Source organism: Alexandromys fortis, unplaced genomic scaffold, assembly GCF_014885135.2.
Source record: "Alexandromys fortis isolate MF-2015 unplaced genomic scaffold, M_Fortis_MF-2015_v1.1 scaffold_39, whole genome shotgun sequence".
Lineage (NCBI taxonomy): Eukaryota > Metazoa > Chordata > Mammalia > Rodentia > Cricetidae > Alexandromys > Alexandromys fortis.
In genome coordinates, this window is record NW_026067918.1 from 9,409,328 (window position 1) to 9,426,646 (window position 17,319).

General features: G+C 53.6%; 1 protein-coding gene across 3 annotated transcripts; it reads left to right on the plus strand.

Annotated features, from left to right (window-relative positions):
• Window positions 1-89: 89 nt before the first annotated feature.
• LOC126500307 (uncharacterized) lies at window positions 90-10,790 on the plus strand. Of its 3 annotated transcripts, XR_007591302.1 has the most exons (5): window positions 1,390-2,742; window positions 3,013-3,081; window positions 5,475-5,553; window positions 5,888-5,979; window positions 10,671-10,790. XR_007591302.1 is itself a non-coding variant. In XM_050140041.1 (4 exons), the coding sequence occupies exons 1-4, from the start codon at window positions 100-102 to the stop codon at window positions 10,695-10,697; spliced, it is 276 nt and encodes a 91-aa protein (XP_049995998.1). In that variant the 5' UTR covers window positions 90-99; the 3' UTR covers window positions 10,698-10,790. The 3 variants fall into 3 exon arrangements, 2 of the variants coding, with proteins under 2 accessions (XP_049995998.1, XP_049995997.1); XM_050140041.1 differs by lacking the exons at window positions 1,390-2,742; window positions 3,013-3,081 and adding an exon at window positions 90-177; XM_050140040.1 differs by lacking the exons at window positions 1,390-2,742; window positions 3,013-3,081; window positions 10,671-10,790 and adding exons at window positions 90-177; window positions 6,305-6,436.
• Window positions 10,791-17,319: the final 6,529 nt, after the last annotated feature.

Below are 17,319 nucleotides of genomic sequence, written 5' to 3' on the forward strand. Positions count from 1 at the left end.
TGGTCTGCTGGGGAAAAAAATGTTTAAAAAAATGAATCCGTTCCAAATCCCCAGTCCTGCGTCGCGGAGCCTATTCTGGCAAGGTGAAGACTGGGCGGGATGGGGGCGTCGCGGCCGGCGTCTGCCCCCCTGCCCACCCACCCGCCAGCAAGGCCACCGCGGTCCTCGCTGGGAGAGGTAGGTGTGGCCAATGTGCAGAAGGGGCTGGGAGGACCAGGGGCGTCACGCGGAATGGGCAGCGCGGGCTGCGCCGGAGTGTGCCCCCGGTCTGGTGCAGGGCTGGGGGCGCAGGGATCGGACTCCCGATGCGCGGTGTCTAGACCTGGGCGTGTGCGTACCCTTCACGCGGTAGGGAACTGACTCAAAGTCAAACACATCCCAGGCATTGCTTCCCGTCGCCTGCTGGAGAGGACACGAACTTGCAGACAAACCTGGGCTTCCCTTGTAGTCCTGTAGCTGCTCCTCAGCCTAAGACTGGGCCCAAGGCACTATTCTCAGACCTGGGGACCCCAAGTTCTGGCAGTCTTCCTTCTCATCTATCATTCCTGCTGGTTCTCTGAACTTGAACGTAAGCCCAGTCTGGGGAACCAAGGGCCTGTACCCCCGTTTCTTCCCCACCAATGCCAAGCCCAAAACCAAGCAGGAAGGAAGTTCCAAGACACTGTCCTGAATTCTGGCCCTGGCCTTAGCGAGGCTTCGCGACAGTGGCAGTCAGGAGTGATAGATGGGCAGCTAGAACTCATAGGCGCAGGACAGTGGAGACATGTGTCACTGTCAAAGATTCAATTTGGAAACCATTAGGCAAATTCATCATCATAGACTGTTCGTGGAGGGGCAAGATTGGGACAGAGTGGAGGATTGCCTTGTCTGGAGGGACCCAGAAACTTCGTCCTGCCAGAGGTGCTCAGGTCTGGGCATGGACAGAGGGAACCCTGAGACCACAAGGGTTGACACAGATGACTGAGGTGGCTCTGGTTCTCCCCAGGGCTCTCTGTTAGCCCTCACCTTGCTCAGGAGTAAGGAGGATAGGAGCCCTGCTGCCCAGAAGGTGGCTCTCCTCTTCAGCTTTGGTTCCTGCTGGTTTAAGGCCTTTAAAAGTTCTTGCTGGCTCCCAAAGCCTTGTGCTCTGAGTTCCATCCCCGGGACCCACATGGGAAGGAAATGACTCCTGCAAGTTATCCTCTGACCTCCGCATGCACCTACCTCTCTCCCTCTCCCCCCCCCTCTCTCTCTCTCTCTCTCTCTCTCCTCTCTCTCTCTCTCTCTCTCTCTCTCTCTCTCTCTCTCTCTCTCCTCTCTTTGTCTCTCTTTGTCTCTCTCTCCCTCTCCCCACCTCTCTCTCTTGCACACCCACAATAACAATAATAACAAAAATTTAAAAATCTAAAAGATAAAATCAGACTTTAAGGTTCGGGGTTCAGTCCTGACGGTCACCAAGTACCTTTACAGGCCCTCCTGGAGCTCAGTGTTGGGGTGCCTGATGGGGCACCCAGGCAGGACGCATTACCTCCCATGGTTAGGAAACAAAGGTCTTAGAAGGGATGGAGGACGGTGTGCGTTCAGGTCCTGACATCACTCAGTGCGTGTCCCCGTCCTGCCCTGCTGACTCCCTTCTACTTCCTGAGACCCAAGCAGCTTCCCAGGAGGTCCTGGTGGGTGGGACGTGGAAAGAATATTTCTATTGATTTTCATCTTCTCCTCCCATCGCCATACCTCATAACCTAGGGATATATCGGTACAGCAGTCTCGCACATAATTGATAAGCCTATAATTTATATCTAAATTATATAAGATAGTTATATAAGATAGAATTTATAGTTCACATCTGTGAGTGCGCACCTCAACTCTGCCTCTCCCTGAAACGGAGTGTAATGAGCAAAGTTCAGAGGGCTGGCAGAGGGAGCAAGCGAGCCAGGTTCACTGGCAGGCTCGCTCTCGCGGCCTGTCGGGCTCATCATCCATCCTGCTTCCCTTCTGCCGCACAGCCTGTCACCGAGGAGTCCGGCAGGCTTCTCGTCAGCAGCCAAGCAGAGCCGGCTGAGGGCCCAACCTTCTGTAGCACCTGCAGCTTCAGACACCTCCCGCGCTTGCTCTCTTTCTCGCCTGTATTGGAGACTGAACTCAGGGCCTTGGGATGCAGGAAAGCCCTCTGTCTACCACTGAGCCTCTTTTGAGATACTCCTGTTAGGTTTCCAGGCTGGCCTCCAACTCTCTCTGACGCTCAGCCAGGCTTTGAACTTGAGATCCCGCCCCTTCCCGGTGGCTTACAGGTCCTTGTCACTGGGCCAGGCCCCAGATTCTCTTTGAAGCTCTCCTTGATGCTTGCAATGTCCCCAGTGCTCTGCAGTACGGAAGTAACTCACTTAACTTGATTGCACTGAAGCCCAGGCAGTATGGAATGCTCTGGGGAGAACCTTCTGGACAGGCACCTTGAAGGAGGTTGGTTTACTCTGCCTCTAGAGGGGAGATCTTGGGCCCGGTGAGTTTAATCTCCCTTCACCAGGTCAGTTCTGCTGACTCCACTAATCAGCTTGAACCTCCTAATCCATCCCCAGGAACTTCAGGAAACACAGCGGGTGGCTTGGGAGAGGTGGCCGGGGCCATTGTGGCCCCTCACCTGTGGCCTTCTTCCGGCAGAGTTGGTGTTCAGGGGGGATGGGGCAGCTGAGCCATGTGCACCACCCTCTTCCTGCTCAGCTTTGCCATGCTGTGGCGCCGCAGATTCACCAACCGGGTGGAACCGTGAGAGACTGATGGGGCTGCGCATCGGGGTTGCGGGTGGGAGGGTCTTCCAGGGAGGGTACAGATAAGCCAAGGGGAGCAGTGGTCGCCTGGATCCCTAGCTGGTCTGGGAGGCGATTTGAAGGACACCTTGAAAGGGTCACTCTCGGAGTAGGCGGTGCTGGGTGGGAGCAGGCGGCCTGTTAGTCCGGGGCTGCTAGACTGTGACCAGGGGGGTGGGACAGAGGCTGGGCGCTGCCTACAGGTTCTCTGCCTGCTCTTCCCTTCCAGAGAGCCCAGCAGAGAGGACGGGGCGGTTGTGGGCAGCAGCTCGGACACAGACCTTCAGTCTTCGGGCAGGTGAAGGAGAGTCAGGGGTGGGGGAAGTGGTGCCAAGGAAACTATTGGTGTGTGTGGTGTGAGTGTGGTGTGAGCGTCTGTGAGAGTGTGTGTGGTGTGTGTGTGGTGTGTATGTGTGTGGTGTCTGTGAGAGTGTGTGTGGTGTGTGTGTGTGTGTGGTGTGTGAGTGTGTGTGTGGTGTGTGTGTAGCGTGTGTGATGTGTGAGTGTGTGTGGTGTGTGTGTTCTAGCCCTTACCACAGTCACTCCCTGTGGGCAGGTTAAGTGGGAGAGGGAATCCGTGCCTCCCTCTACTGGACCAAGGCTGTGTTGCTTTGCTTCTGCAATGATGAGAGTGTGGGACAGGTTCCCAGGGGAACCTTCTGCTGAAGGAGCAGGGAGCAGAGGGAGGAGGCAGGAGCCGCTGGGGGTTGATTTGCTCTCTTGTCCTTGGCCCTCCCTCCTCCTCCTTTCTCTGCTACCAACCGGGCTCAGCTGCTCAGTTGCCTGAACCTCCAGCAGGATTTGCTGTCCAGTCCCCAATAGAAGGCACAGGAGGAGCATGACATCACCAGCACTGAGTGCCATTGGCTGGGTAGCCCCTGCGGGCAGGACACTGTCTCCAGTGGCCAGAAAGTTAACTCTTTTCTAGGTTGAAGCCATATGGCCTTTGTGGGGTGGGGGGCAACGTGGTGTATTTTTCTAGACTTTTCCTTCACTGGCTTATCAAAGTCTTTTGGATAATGAGGGGCCTCTACGCCCCTCAAAACACTAAAAATGTAAAGCAGTGTTTATTTAGTGCCTATGTGTAAGACATGTGCCTGCCCATGGACTCCCCAGCATGGCGGCCATCTTGAAATCATCTCTCATCCTTAAGAGAAAAAAAGGGGGGGACAAAAATACCTCAGTAGCTTTGGGATTCAGGACCCACTGGAAGGAGGGTGTCCTTACCAACTTGTTCTTAGTCAGTGTGGAAGGGTAAATATGTACTGTGACCCCTAAAGCTGGCCTTGTTGACAGTGGTTGCAAGGTTGCTGGGAAGCACAGTGGAACTTAACTGCTAGAAGTATTCCTGGGGTGCTTCTCCTGGGGTGCTACTCCTGGGGTGCTATGCTCTTGGGGTGCATATACTCTTGGGGTGCATATACTCCTGGGGTGCATATACTCCTGGAATGCTACTCCTGGGGTACTATGCTCCTGGGGTGCATATGCTCTTGGGGTGCTATGCTCTTGGGGTGCATATACTCCTGGGGTGCATATACTCCTGGAGTGCATATACTCCTGGAGTGCTACTCCTGGGGTGATGGAGGAGGGTCATTTGTCTATGTGTTACTTTCATTGGTTAATAAAGAAACTGCCTTGGCTTTTGATAGGACAGCAGCTTAGATAGGCAGAGAAGACAGAACAGGATGCTGGGTAGAAGGAAGTGAAGCAGACGCTATAGCTCTCCTCTCTAAGATGAACGTAGGTTAAGATCCTTCCCAGTAAGCCACAACCTCATGGTGCTACACAGATTATTAGAAATGGGTTAATCAAGATGTGAGAGTTAGCCAAGAGGAGGCTAGAACTAACGGGCCAAGCAGTGTTTAAATGAATACAGTTTGTGTGTTGTTATTTCGGGTATAAAGCTAACCATGCGGGAGCCGGGCAGGATGAAAAGCAGGCCTGCTCGCCTCATCAACACTGGGGTACATATACTCCTGGGGTGCATATACTCCTGGGGTGCATATACTCCTGGGGTGCTACTCCTGAGACACATAGCCAATGGGTGCTTTGTGCTTCCCTAGACCTTCCTTTCTCTTTTCTTCCTTTCCTTTCCTTTTCTTTTCTTTCCTTTTCTTTTCTTTTCTTTTCTTTTCTTTTCTTTTCTTTTCTTTTCTTTTCCATTAGATTGTTTTGAGACAGGGTCTTACTATGTTGCCCTGAAACTTGTCATGTAGACCAGGCTCGCTTCAAACTCTCGGAGATCCGCCTGCCTCTGTCTCCTAAGTGCTGAGACTAAAAGCATGTGTTACCACCCCTAGCTCCCAAACTTTTCCTGCACAGTAATTCTCAATAACCTTAGGCTTAGTAGGACGTGGCTGTTTATAATCACTCGGTAATGGCTAAGGAGATTTGAATGGGGGACTATCTGATTCCAAGTAGCTGTCTAGCCTATAAAAAATGGGCCTAGACCCCCTGAATGGAGAGAAGAGACCAAATCTAGGAACCATCTAGCCAAGCCTAGTCTGGTTACCTCTTAATTCCTTGGCACCCAGTTACCTGGAAACACTGTCTGTCAATGAGGAACCAGTTGCTGATGGAGGCTGCCACGGGACTGGCTGGGGAGGCTCAGGGGAAGCAGGAGGGAGAGGAGAGCCCTAAACATGCCAAGTTCATCACCATCCTCTGACTCCAGTGCTTCCCTCTGTGCAGGGAGAAAGAACCTGTGAGGTAGGCCCTCGCTTCTTCAGGCTGCTCAGCTCTGGGGACTGTGACCCACCGGCCCGGACAGGTAAAGGCAGGAGCCCTGGAGGGCAGAGGGTGGGGCCATGGGGGCACGGGAGGCAGTCTGTAGCTCTCATGGTCACTGCTGGAGGTTGAGTGAGGGCCGCTTTGACTGTGCTGGCTGTTTATGCGTCAGGCCACAGGGCAAGGGCTGGTTTGAAGAGTGTGGTCCTGACCATGCTTTCTAGGCTTGGGGGTGAGGTGTTGGCTGAGCTACATCCTAAGGACAGTGCTGCAGATCTTTAAGGGAGAGGTAGTGGCTGGGACGGGCCACCCTGAAATACACATCCCACCTCTGGGCGGGTGAACGAGCTGTGGGCTGTTCTGGCTTTCCCTTCTAGCTGGAGTCCTGCTTCACCCCCTATCCCAGGAGGATGTTGTAGGGCTGGAGGCAGCGTCTGGAGGGATAACAGGAGAAGCAGTCAAGGAGAAGGTAGGCTTGTCCCCGCAACCTCCGGGTCTGCTCCTAGACAGACCGTGACTATAGGGCTCGCAAGCAAGGCTGGCGCTGGCAGGAAGAACAGGGATGCTTGTGCTCCCGAGTTCCTGGTTGGAGGAACTGCCAAGCTGGACAAGGCAGAGAGAGGGACTTTCCAGGCTCCCCCAGACTAATGGCAGGGAACCCCAGCATCCCAGAGTTGGGTGCAAGCAGAGAGAAAGGAGCCTTGCAAAACAAGGGAAGGATAAAGGATAGCCTGGGCTTAGTCATCGAGGGCTCCCCGATTCATTCTCTAATCCAATCCTGACATAACCCACAGGCAGCCGTCCTGATATCTATGGTACACGCACAAGAAGACACAGGGAGAAGCCCATTGCCACAACGCTATTAGGTGGGGGATTCAAGCGCACGACCTTCTTGACTTTGTAGCCGCTTGGCAAAGGGGGTTCTATTGGCCTGGCCATCTGTCAGCTCAGGAGCTGTTCTGCTAAGCCCCTGGAGTCTCGGGCTGGGCCGTGACACTTTGCAGCAGATACTCATTCCTGTGGCATCTGCCTCTTTTCAGTCCCTAGAACTCACCCTGTCATTGGCTGCTCTCCTGAAATTATCCGTAAAACAGGCCAGCTGGATCTGTGGCATGTCTGCCTGAAGCTGGCCTGGAGCAAACACCAGCTTGTGTGCTGAATGTGTTCTGTGTCTGCGTGTGTGCGCGCGCGTGCATGCATGCATGCGTGCGCTCCAAATGGACAGTGGCGTGTGGGAAGGGGAAAGCGTGGCACCTGTTTTTGTCACTCTGCTCAGTAACTCAGGGCAACCACAACCTCCTTTGCCCCCTGCTGCTGTGCCATTTCTCTCCTTACCGTCCTGTCCGGTCCAGAGCAGAGATAAAAGCCCATTTCCGCTCCTGCTCCCAGAATCAGGCTCACCCTGCGGGCAGCTGCTCCCGACTGTCTGGGAGTCATTCATCTTCAAAAGACACCCCCATGCTGCATCTCTTCCCCGTGCAGCTCCCCGCTGCCAGCCCAGCAGTTATGCCTCCGTCTGCGCAGCCTCTGCCCCTGACTTTCGGGTGGCAAAAGACAGTCCCCTAGACAGCAGGATCCCCGAGCTGCTTCACTTCAGTGGAGGGAGGAAAGGGGTGAGAGATGCCACAGCTGAGGGACCCACCATTTTGGGGCGCTACCTACCGGGAGAGGCTGCTGGTACAGCAGGGAGCTTGGCGTGGGTATGGATACAGGGAATACTGTGGGAACTGGCTCTCCAGAGGGCACAGAGGTGTGTGTGGGATCACACTAGGGGAAAGAACCTGCTGGAGTGTCCACCCCATCCAAGGCCAACTGTCTCAGCTCCTGTCAAGCCATTTTTCTCCGGGGAGGTGTGAGTCATCCTAGTGACAGGGCTGATGGCCAGAGGGCACTGTTCCTGGGGATCCGGCTGTGTTCTCTGATCCCAGCTTTGCCTTCATTCTCTAATCTAGTCACCATGTTCCTGTCACCTCATCCTTGTTTCTGGTTTCTGCCATTTCCGAGTTGCCCGCCTCCTTCCAACGATCCAAGAAATTGCCAGGCCAAGGTCATAGAGCAATACCAGGGCTGGCTCCCAGCCCAGACCCACTTCCAGCAGGACAGCACCTCTTTGCGGGCGCTGCTCTGGGAACCTCCTCTGGCGACCGACTCCAGACGAAGGACAAGGATGGGATGGGAGGGGAGGGGGCTTGTTGGCAGCGGGGGATGTGACTCCCTGGGCCCTGGCAGCTGGGGAGCCATGTGGGTTGGGAGGGAGGGGCCCTCTCCCCCAGGGAGCAGGCTGGCTTTGGTGGGAGCAGACTGTGTTTACACCTTCCCCGCACACCCTGCCCACGCTCGGCTTCTTCCCAGGGCCTCTCCCACCCTGGGTTCTCTGCAATCTGCACATTTGTAGCTTCTGCTGCACAAAGTCCCTCCCTCAGTCTGGGACTCCTCTGTGGAAGACTCTCACTGCCCAGGTGCCCTCCCCCATCCGGGGCTTCTCCACAGGAGACGCCCACTGCCCAGGTGCCCTCCCTCAGCCCATAACTTCCTCCACAGGAGATGCCCACTGCCCAGGTGCCCTCCCTCATCCACAGCTTCTCCACAGGAGACGCCCACTGCCCAGGTGCTCTCCCTTGTCCACAGCTTCTCCACAGGAGACGCCCACTGCCCAGATGCCCTCCTTCATCCACAGCTTCTCCACAGGAGATGCCCACTGCCCAGGCGCCCTCCCTCAGCCCAGAACTTCCTCCACAGGAGGTGCCCACTTCACAGGTGCCCTCCATGAGCCCATTAACTCCCATCACTCAGGTCAAGGGAGTGTCTTTAAAGTATTGGGGGGGGGGTCAATTAATTCCTGGCCATGACACTGTACTCACAGAGGCTCACTCCTTCCCTTTCCTATTTCCTTAGCAATAGCTGCTGTTTGGAAATAGGAACAGGAATATTCATGTGTGTGGTAGACAGAAAGCTAAGGACAATGGAGGAAAGAGCTGAGATCAAGAAATGAGTAGCTGCTGGCGTGGGGTGCTGGCTGTTGGCATGGGGTGCTGTCCGTTGGTTTAGGTGCTGGCTGCTGGGGTGTGGTACTGGCTGCTGGTATGGGGTGCCGGTTGCTGGTTTGGGGTGCCGGTTGCTGGTATGGGGTGCTGGCTGCTAGGGTGGGGTGCTGGCCACTGGGGTGGGGTGCTGGTTGCTGGTATGGGGTGCTGGCCGCTGGGGTGGGGTGCTGCCTCTGATGGGGTAACAACAGGGACCTAAGAGCAAAGGGGCTAGAGCCAGTGACTCCGCCACCACCTCCTTTCTCTGTGCCCTTGAATAGGCTGTGGCTGGCTCTGGGCTTCCGTTTTCTCATCCATAATACAGAGTTAGTTGCTGTGAGGGTGAGGTGGGCACTGCTTAGAACGCTAGCGAGTGTCACTGGTCTGAGAGTCTGCGATGGAAATTCCTGTTCAGCTGTTGCAGCTCTTCCCCTCCTCACTCGATGGTCCTCCCTTTCCTCTCTCCCCATACACCACAGCCGGGTGATGGACAAACGAGAAGAGGCAGAGGACAGATGGGGGGACGGGTGAGAACACCCATCAAGGGCCTCTGTGTGCGGGAGGCTGTGACAGGCTTTGCTTTGCAAACTATTCTCCGCTGAGGATAGGAGCCCATAACCCCGCTACCCTCCCGCCCTTGTCTGAATGCTAATCTCTCAGCTGGAGAGAGCCTGGGTGACAGGGGTGGCCAAGGGCAGCAGCCTGAGCAGGGAGGGCTGTCTGCTGTCTGCTGCTTCTGGGGCCCCGCCAGTCCCTCCTGGACATGACCAGGGAAGGAATGAGGTGTGGGGGGAGCTTCAGCAGCTGCTGCTGTCCTGCGCCACCCTGAAGTGCAGGTGAGACCTTGGGAAGGACCCACCCATCCCAGATGTGCGCAGAAGCGTAGACTGTGTATGCACGCAGAGCATGGTGGAAGTGCTGGCCAGTACCAGACCGGGTGAAACCCGGGATCCACTTTGAGGCAGGCGAGAGCAGAAGAGGGCACTTCACTTTCCTGGCTCCCTGGGCAGCCAGTGCTCTTCGCAGGGGCTGTGCTGTTAGGGAGAAGCTGAGCCCTGGCGCTGGAGGAAAGTGTTGTTTCTTTGTGAGCCGGGAAATGAGGAGAAGGGCAGAGCGGCCCTGCTGCAGCTTACACTGAACGAATGCTAATGGCACTAACGATGCTATTAATAATGGCTAATATGGATCAAACCCTTATTATACGCTGGGCACCGGGCACAGTCTCGTTGACGAGGGAGGAACTGCTGTTAGCCTCATTTACCCAATAAGGAAAGGGAAGTTCACAGAATTTGTTCAAGGTCACAGCTGGCAGTGAAGCCAGGACCCGTGTCTGGGAATCTGATGCCAAAGCGGATGGTAGGGAGGTCTTGGATCTGGAGATGAGGGCAGTGAAGAAACTCAGGGAGTGACCTGCCTCCAAGGTCACAAGGCCTGGAGCTGTGGCCCTGCCTGTCGTATCTGTCTCTGCTGGTAGGGCAGGGTTGCGAGGGTTTTCTGTTGAGAATGAGAGATGAGAAACAGGATGCTGTTTTCTCTTCAGGCGCATGTCAATCAAAGGCAGGCCAGACCCTGGGATCTGAGAGGCTAGTCCTTGCTCCTTGCTTGCCAGCTGAGGAGAGCAAGGAGAGCCATGGGTGCCACTGAAGTGGGAAGTGGTGGCTCCTGGTGGGGATGACAGACAGCAAGGCCATCACTTACACTTGCTGTCACTTGCCACTGTTGCCTCCTTCAACTGGGGCCAGGACCCTGGGGAGAGGGTGACAGCCAACAGCCCAGCTGCAGAAAGGGAGGTGTGTGTGTGTGTGTGTGTGTGTGTGTGTGTGTGTGTGTGAAGGACATGGAGTACAGGTGCTGCAGGGATCCACGGACCTGCATCAGGACCACAGACCGTCTCTGTCGGGGGTTAATGAAAATTCAAAGAAACAGAAAGGATTGAATGACAGACTCTGAGCATATGAGCTGGTCAAAGGGCCAGTCTCATTCCTATGTCAACACACACACATGCACGCACGCACTCTCACACACATGCACGCATGCATGCACGCTGACAGACACCCAGTGGCATGCACAGGCAAAAGCCACGTGAATTAAGCACTAAGGAAGTTGGCACGTACTCATCCGACTGTTTATTTACAAGCATGCAATGGGAGGCCACGACGCATGAATAGCGGAGGCCCTGGGAGCGAGGCAGCCGCGCTAGCTGCCTTCCCCGCTCCGCTGCTCAGGACCACGGGAAGATCCCCGCGAGGAAGTCTAGTTCTGCTGGTCCAGCTCTGCCGACTCAGATGACCTTTTGTTCTCTAGACCTCAGTTTCCCCACACAGTAAACATGTTCGTTCTGCACGGCCTGGTGCTGAGATATGAAGACCTGATGACTGCCTGCGGAAACAGGCTGGTGAGAAAAGTGAAGGGATGTGGCAGATGCTCTCCAGGGCCCCATGGACTATCCCCAGCACGACAGCCTGTGATGGACTGTGTCCGGAGGTGCTGACAAAGATGTGCCTATGTGGTGAACATCTGTGTAGTGTCCGTGTAGTGTCCATGTGCCAGGATACAGAGACAGACTCAGGGCACCCGTCAAATCCAACCAGAAACAAGATGTAGGAAACAGACACGATGGTGGGTGGGCACACAAGACAGCGGCCCCAGGACTGTTTCAGCCTCTTGCCTGGTGCTCAGGGAAGGGAAACCAGAAGGTGAAGAGACAGTGGGATCCGTGGTGGCACACAGACACAGAAGCAGCAGTGACAACTCAACAGGATGCAGAAAACACAAGAGAAAAACCGACGGCGCTTGAAACGGGCGTGAACTGACACACAGGTGAAGACTGGGCGGGACACGGGTCAAACAGGTGAAGACTGGGCGGGACACGGGTCAAACAGGTGAAGACTGGGCGGGAACACGGGTCAAACAGGTGAAGACTGGGCGGGAACACGGGTCAAACAGGTGAAGACTGGGCGGAACACGGGTCAAACAGGTGAAGACTGGGCGGAACACGGGTCAAACAGGTGAAGACTGGGCGGAACACGGGTCAAACAGGTGAAGACTGGGCGGGACACGGGTCAAACAGGCGACTGAGGACAAATGGCTAGGGTGCGGCTCCGCAGTGGGGTGCTGGTCCAGCGTGCCTTGGGTTCGGGTCTCAGCACCACATACACCTAACAAACAAACTCCCCAAACTGGGCGCCGCGGTGCACTTGGGAGGCAGAGACAGGTGGATCCCTGTGAGTCTGAGACCAGCCTGGTCTACAGAGTGAGCTTCGGGCCAGTCAGGGCTAAACAGTGAGACAAATGTCTGTCTCAAAAACAAATGAAACTCTGAGATTCATGCCTGGAATAGATTTGGCTCCAAGGTGATTGTGTCTGGAATATATTTGGCTCTGAGGGGAAGAGCACATGCTTCTCTGTAGAAGACTGGGATTCAGTCCCAGCACCTTCATGGTGGTTCACAACACTCTGGAACACCAGTTGCATGGGATCTGATGCCCTCTTCTGCACTCGGAGGGTTCTTACATGCACATGATGCACACATATGAAAGAGAGAAATTGATTTAAAAACTAGAACAAAGGACTTTTACAGACTGGGGGCTAGAGAGCTGGCTCAGCAGTTCTGGGCAGCTCTTCCAGGAGAGCGGTTCTATTCCCAGCATCGACGTGGGAGATCGCAACTGCCTGTGACTCCTCTGCTGGCCTCTGGACACTGAACTAACGTGCACACCCCCACCCCCACATACACAAGGAAAAATAAAATAGTTCTTAAAAGAACTTTTACAAAAAAACAAAACCAAACAGCACATGGGAGGCAGAGGCAGGCAGATCTCTAAGCTTGGGGCTAGGACAGTTAGGGCTACACAGAGAAACTCTGTCTCAAAAAAACCAAAACCCAAACCAAACCAAAACTTCTACAACTGGTTCAAATTTTAAAAGTCAGGAGGTTTTAATAACCACTCTACGAAAAACATATGCATATGGCCAATAAGATCAAAAGCGTCACCATGGCGAGATGCCACTATGTAGCTATCACAAAGTGAGCATGTGGGTGTCTGGAACCCCACAATGTGACCACTTGGGAAACCAGTGCAGTCGTGTCTTAGAAAGTACTTGGAGAACAAAGTGCTGACAGCGGCTTTGCTAATGATAGTTCCATACTGAAAATAACCCAGATATCTATCAACAGTTATCAGTGGGGAAGCTGAGGTAGGTCTGAATGGTGGAATAACACTCGAAAACAAGAAGGAAGTGGGGTGTTTATATAAAAGCAACACAGGAACGTTAAGACAGCAGACATGGGGAGGACCTAGTTGGTGATCATAGTTATGAAATGCTAGGACGAGATGGAATGCAGAACAATGGCTCACCCGGCCAGGGCTGGGTAGGGAAACCGACTGTAAGGACAAAAGGCACGTGGGGGCTCAGGGTGGCGGACGTGTCTTGACTCTTGACTTGGATTATGCTTATATGCATGTGTTTGCATACAGAATCTAACAGTGCATTCTGAATATATTTTATACCTCAGGAAAGGTGGCTTACAGAGTAAAAGAAAAACAAGAATGAACTAAAAACAAATCATTATTTGCTCATAGTCCAGCAAGAAAGCAGGCCATAAGCAAATGGGGCACAGGCTTCTGATCCCAGACACCAGAGGGGCTGATTACAAGTAAGGCCAGACTGTTGTCTTACATGGCTGAGCCCTGGGTCCAATGCCCAGTACTGGAAGGGAGATGAGGAGGAAGAAAATGAGGATAAACATGGAGAGGGGTGGGGAGGTGGCTCAGCAGCTAAGGGGATGCAAGAGCGGAGGACTCGTCGGTTCCCAGCACCCACACCAGGCGGCTCACTACCGTCTGCAACTCCAGTTCCAGGCAATCTGACCCTCCACGGCCTCCGTAGGCATCTGCACACACGGTGCGGGCAAACTCAAGCAGGCACACACACATGCCCATAAACAAATATTAAATAGTGGGGTTGTGAATGTGACAAGAAACAAATATAAGCATCCAAAGTTCCCATCTGTGGCGCACTTCGTGCTTTGGAAACAGTCTTAAAACAATCCTGTGAGAGTCAAGTGATCACCCCCCCTCCCTCGTAAAGATGAGGCTCTGAGACAGTACAGTGGTGTGTGCCTTTGATCCCAGCACCCGGGAGGCGAGGCAGGCACAGGTCTGGGTTCGAGGCCAGCCTGGACTACAGAGCAAATTCCAGGACTAGCAGAGCTAAGTAGTAAGATCCTGTCTTGGAAGAGACAAGGATAGAGATAAGTGAAGTAATCTGCCCTAAGTAATTCAAGCTAGGCTCAGTTGAGCTGGGGTTTTCCTCCAGGCTGGTCTGATAGCAGAGCACATGCTAAACCATCTGCCACAGAACAGATGTCACAAGGAGAACCTGGAGCCTGACTCAGCATGGCGGCCAGGAGTGCGCAGAGCAAAGCAGCGGAGAGGATGAGGGGAAGGGAAGTCAAAGCGGAGGGAACCGGCACCACCGCAAGCAAAGCTTACGCAACATGGAGAAGGCAGGATTTCCGGCAATGGGGAGACACATCCAGGAAAGAGCAGATGAGGTCCAGACAATATTGCATATTCTCCAGATGTGTTTATTTTTAAAGGTCTGTTCCTGAGCAGCGGGTTTATTAGCGGAAACAGCTTTGCAGATAAGGAGGGTGCAGGCGTGGCCAAATTCTGTGCCTTTCCTTGTTTGTTTGTTGAAATAGAATCTTACTGTGTTGCTCTGGACAGCCTCAAACTCACAGAGATCCACCTGCCTCTGCCTCCTGAGGGCTGGGATTAAGTGTGTGCCACCACACCCAGCTTCTCCCTGGGGATTCTTTATAAAGACGTGGAAAATGTCACTATCAAACCCCAGCTGGAAATGACTTAAACCATGCCGCTTGCTTCTTATAGCTCATACTCTGTATTGCACTGAAACTTTTAAGATGTATCCTACACACGGAAATAGTAAACGTGCAAGAGTGTTTCTAAGCCAGAGAGAGAAGAAAGCCCAGGCTTCGGGACTGGCTAGCTCAGCAGCTTGCCAGCGGCCTCCAGGACTCCTTTCTTCCTTCCAATCCGTCTTCAGAGGCATTTGGCTCTCGCTTTGAAGGAAGCCACACAGATTCCAGACGGCTGCTGCGGCCAGCCCAAGCATCACGTCTCTACGATGTCCCAGAGCCAGAAGAGAGGCTGTTGCTTTTAAAGGAGAATCCCCCAAACTTGGCTGGAATGGTATTGTAGACAAGATGGAGGAAGACCAGCTTCCAGGCTGGCCACCAACACGCCTGCTTATAGACATACTTCCTGTGAAGTCACTGGTACCACTGCTTCAAGTGTGAGCAGCCAGCAGCTCAGAGGTTGCCACCAACCTGCCTTTCATGTTCTTATTAATAAAATCGAAGATTCTCTTTGGAATTAAGGAGGGAGCTTCAACACTGTAAAGACGGCTTTCTTACTGTGGGTCTCAGACCCTGCGTCTCTCTTCAGTCCTGTCCCGGACTGCCCCAGCACGGCAGGCCCTGTGCGCTCTGAGGTTGGGTGTCTTGGGGCACTGCGGCATAGTCAGCTTGTCCGCCTCTGACTCGTGCCATGGTAACGGTGGTCTGCGCTAGTCTTGTAGAACGGCTATAGGGCTCCACTGTGCGCAGGCGATCTCAGCAGCAGAGCACAGATGCGATCACAGTGACATTAGCACTTCATTCTGAGCAGCTCTGTCCTGGCTGCTCATTCAGGAATTCTGGTGCAATCTTTGAAGCGCCTCCAGTTATTTCTAGACTGCCTACACAGTTGCGTCTCGTGTGTGCTCAGGCACAAGGCCTCTTGGAGTCTGCTCCAACCTCTTGGCCTCTGCCCAGCTTGCTGGTGGCACCCCTCTTGGTTGTGTGCCTGTGACTGCTCCATCATGCACAAAGGAGCTGTGCAGGAGAAACTGTGCCCTGCCGGGTGGGAAGCCCACACAGAGACCTATGGCAGAGTGAGGTGCCAGGAATAGTGGCCTCTCTGTACACTGGGTGGCAATTAGCCTCGCGCAAGACAGCACGGCTAGATCCCAAAGCCCTACAGCCTTTCAGAGCGGCTCCTCGAGACAGAGGATGCTCATCCTCACTCTGCCACCATGTGGTTCAGACTGACAAAGCAGGTGCATTCTTCGGTCAGCATTTTTTATTAGTCTCCAACCACCTCTGTAAAGACAGAAAACTTGCAGCTGACAGACAGGGGACCAGATCACTATATGAGCCCAGATCCCCAGCACTCACCTAAAAAGCTAGGTGCAGGGGCTGGAGAAATGGCTCAGTGGTTAAGAGCATTGTTCTTCCAGAGGACCCAGATTCTAGTCTCAGAAACCAAATGTCACTTCACAACTGTAACTCCAGATCTAGGGGTAATCTAACATCTTCTTCTGGCTGCTGTAGGCACTAGGCACAAAGTAGTGATATTTTGTTTATAATCTAACAAATAAAGCTTGCCTGAAGAACAGAGTGCAGAGCTAAGCCACTAGTTAGCTATAGAGGCCAGGCGGTGGTGGCTCATGCCTTTAATCCCAGCACTCAGGACACAGAGGCAGAGGGATCTCTGTGAGTTCAAGGCCACCCTGGGCTATGACTGAATTTGTCTAAAGAGAAACAGAGCTCACACAAAGGTGGTCCTAGCACTTGGGGTCACATGGCTTTAATCCCAGCATTAGGGAGGTGGAGACAGGAGTGATATGGCTGGGTAGAGAGAGGAATATGAGGCAGGAGGAGACAGGAGCTCAGATGCAGTCTGAGAATTCAGTCTGAGGTGCAGTCTGAGGATTTGCAGAGACAGGATCACCCTTTCCATCTGAGCGCTGGTGTCTGGCTGCTCTGCTTCTCTGACCCTTCAGCTTTCACCCCTGAGAGCTGACTCTGGGTTTTTATTATTAAGACCAAATAGAATTCATGCTACAGGCACGCACGTGGTACACAGACATACATGCAGAAAAAACACGCCTCCCCCAAAATAAATCAACAAAATGGAAGAGAAAACTGTGGTCGCATGTGCCTGTAATCCCAGCTCGGGGGAGCAGAGACAGCGTGGTCCCTGGGGCTCCCTGGCCAGCCAGTCTAGCCACATCCACAAGCTCTAGGTTTACAGAGAGGTTCAGACTCAAAAAAAAGTAAGATGGAGGGTGTCTGAGAACCAAAGCTGACCTCTGACTTCTATGTCATCTGCATATATCCTCACACACAAACTTTTTATTTTTAAAGACACAAAAATCCCGGAACTCGGGAGGCAGAGGCAGGTGGATCTCTGTGAGTTTGAGGCCAGCCAGGTCTACAGAGCTAGTTCCAGGACAGGCTCTACAGCTACAGAGAAACCCTGTCCCAGAAAAACAAAAAACAAAACACACACACACACACACACACACACACACACACACACACACACAAATCCTCCTGTTTTTGCTTTCCCCATAAAAGGAAAGTTCTTCCGCATTAGATCAATTTACTCACAGGGCGGAGCAACTTGGTGATAAGAGCAGAACCTCCTCAGGCTGCGATCATACCAAGCCTGCCCTACGCTGGTGTGACTTTAAATAGTACCTGGTCGCTCAATATGCGTTTCTTCATCTGCCCACCGGGACAGCAACAGTGCTCATAGACTGGGAGGATGAAAAGACCCAACGCAGTGAGCAGCCGCCTCAGCAGCCACCGCAAAGCACTACCTACCTACCGTTATTATCTCGGCTGCAGAGGGTCACGTGGCCACAAGTCTCGCAAGCAGCTTTGGGTAAACTCTTCACAATTCCCTCTGTGGGTCTCAAATGAAAGGACGCAG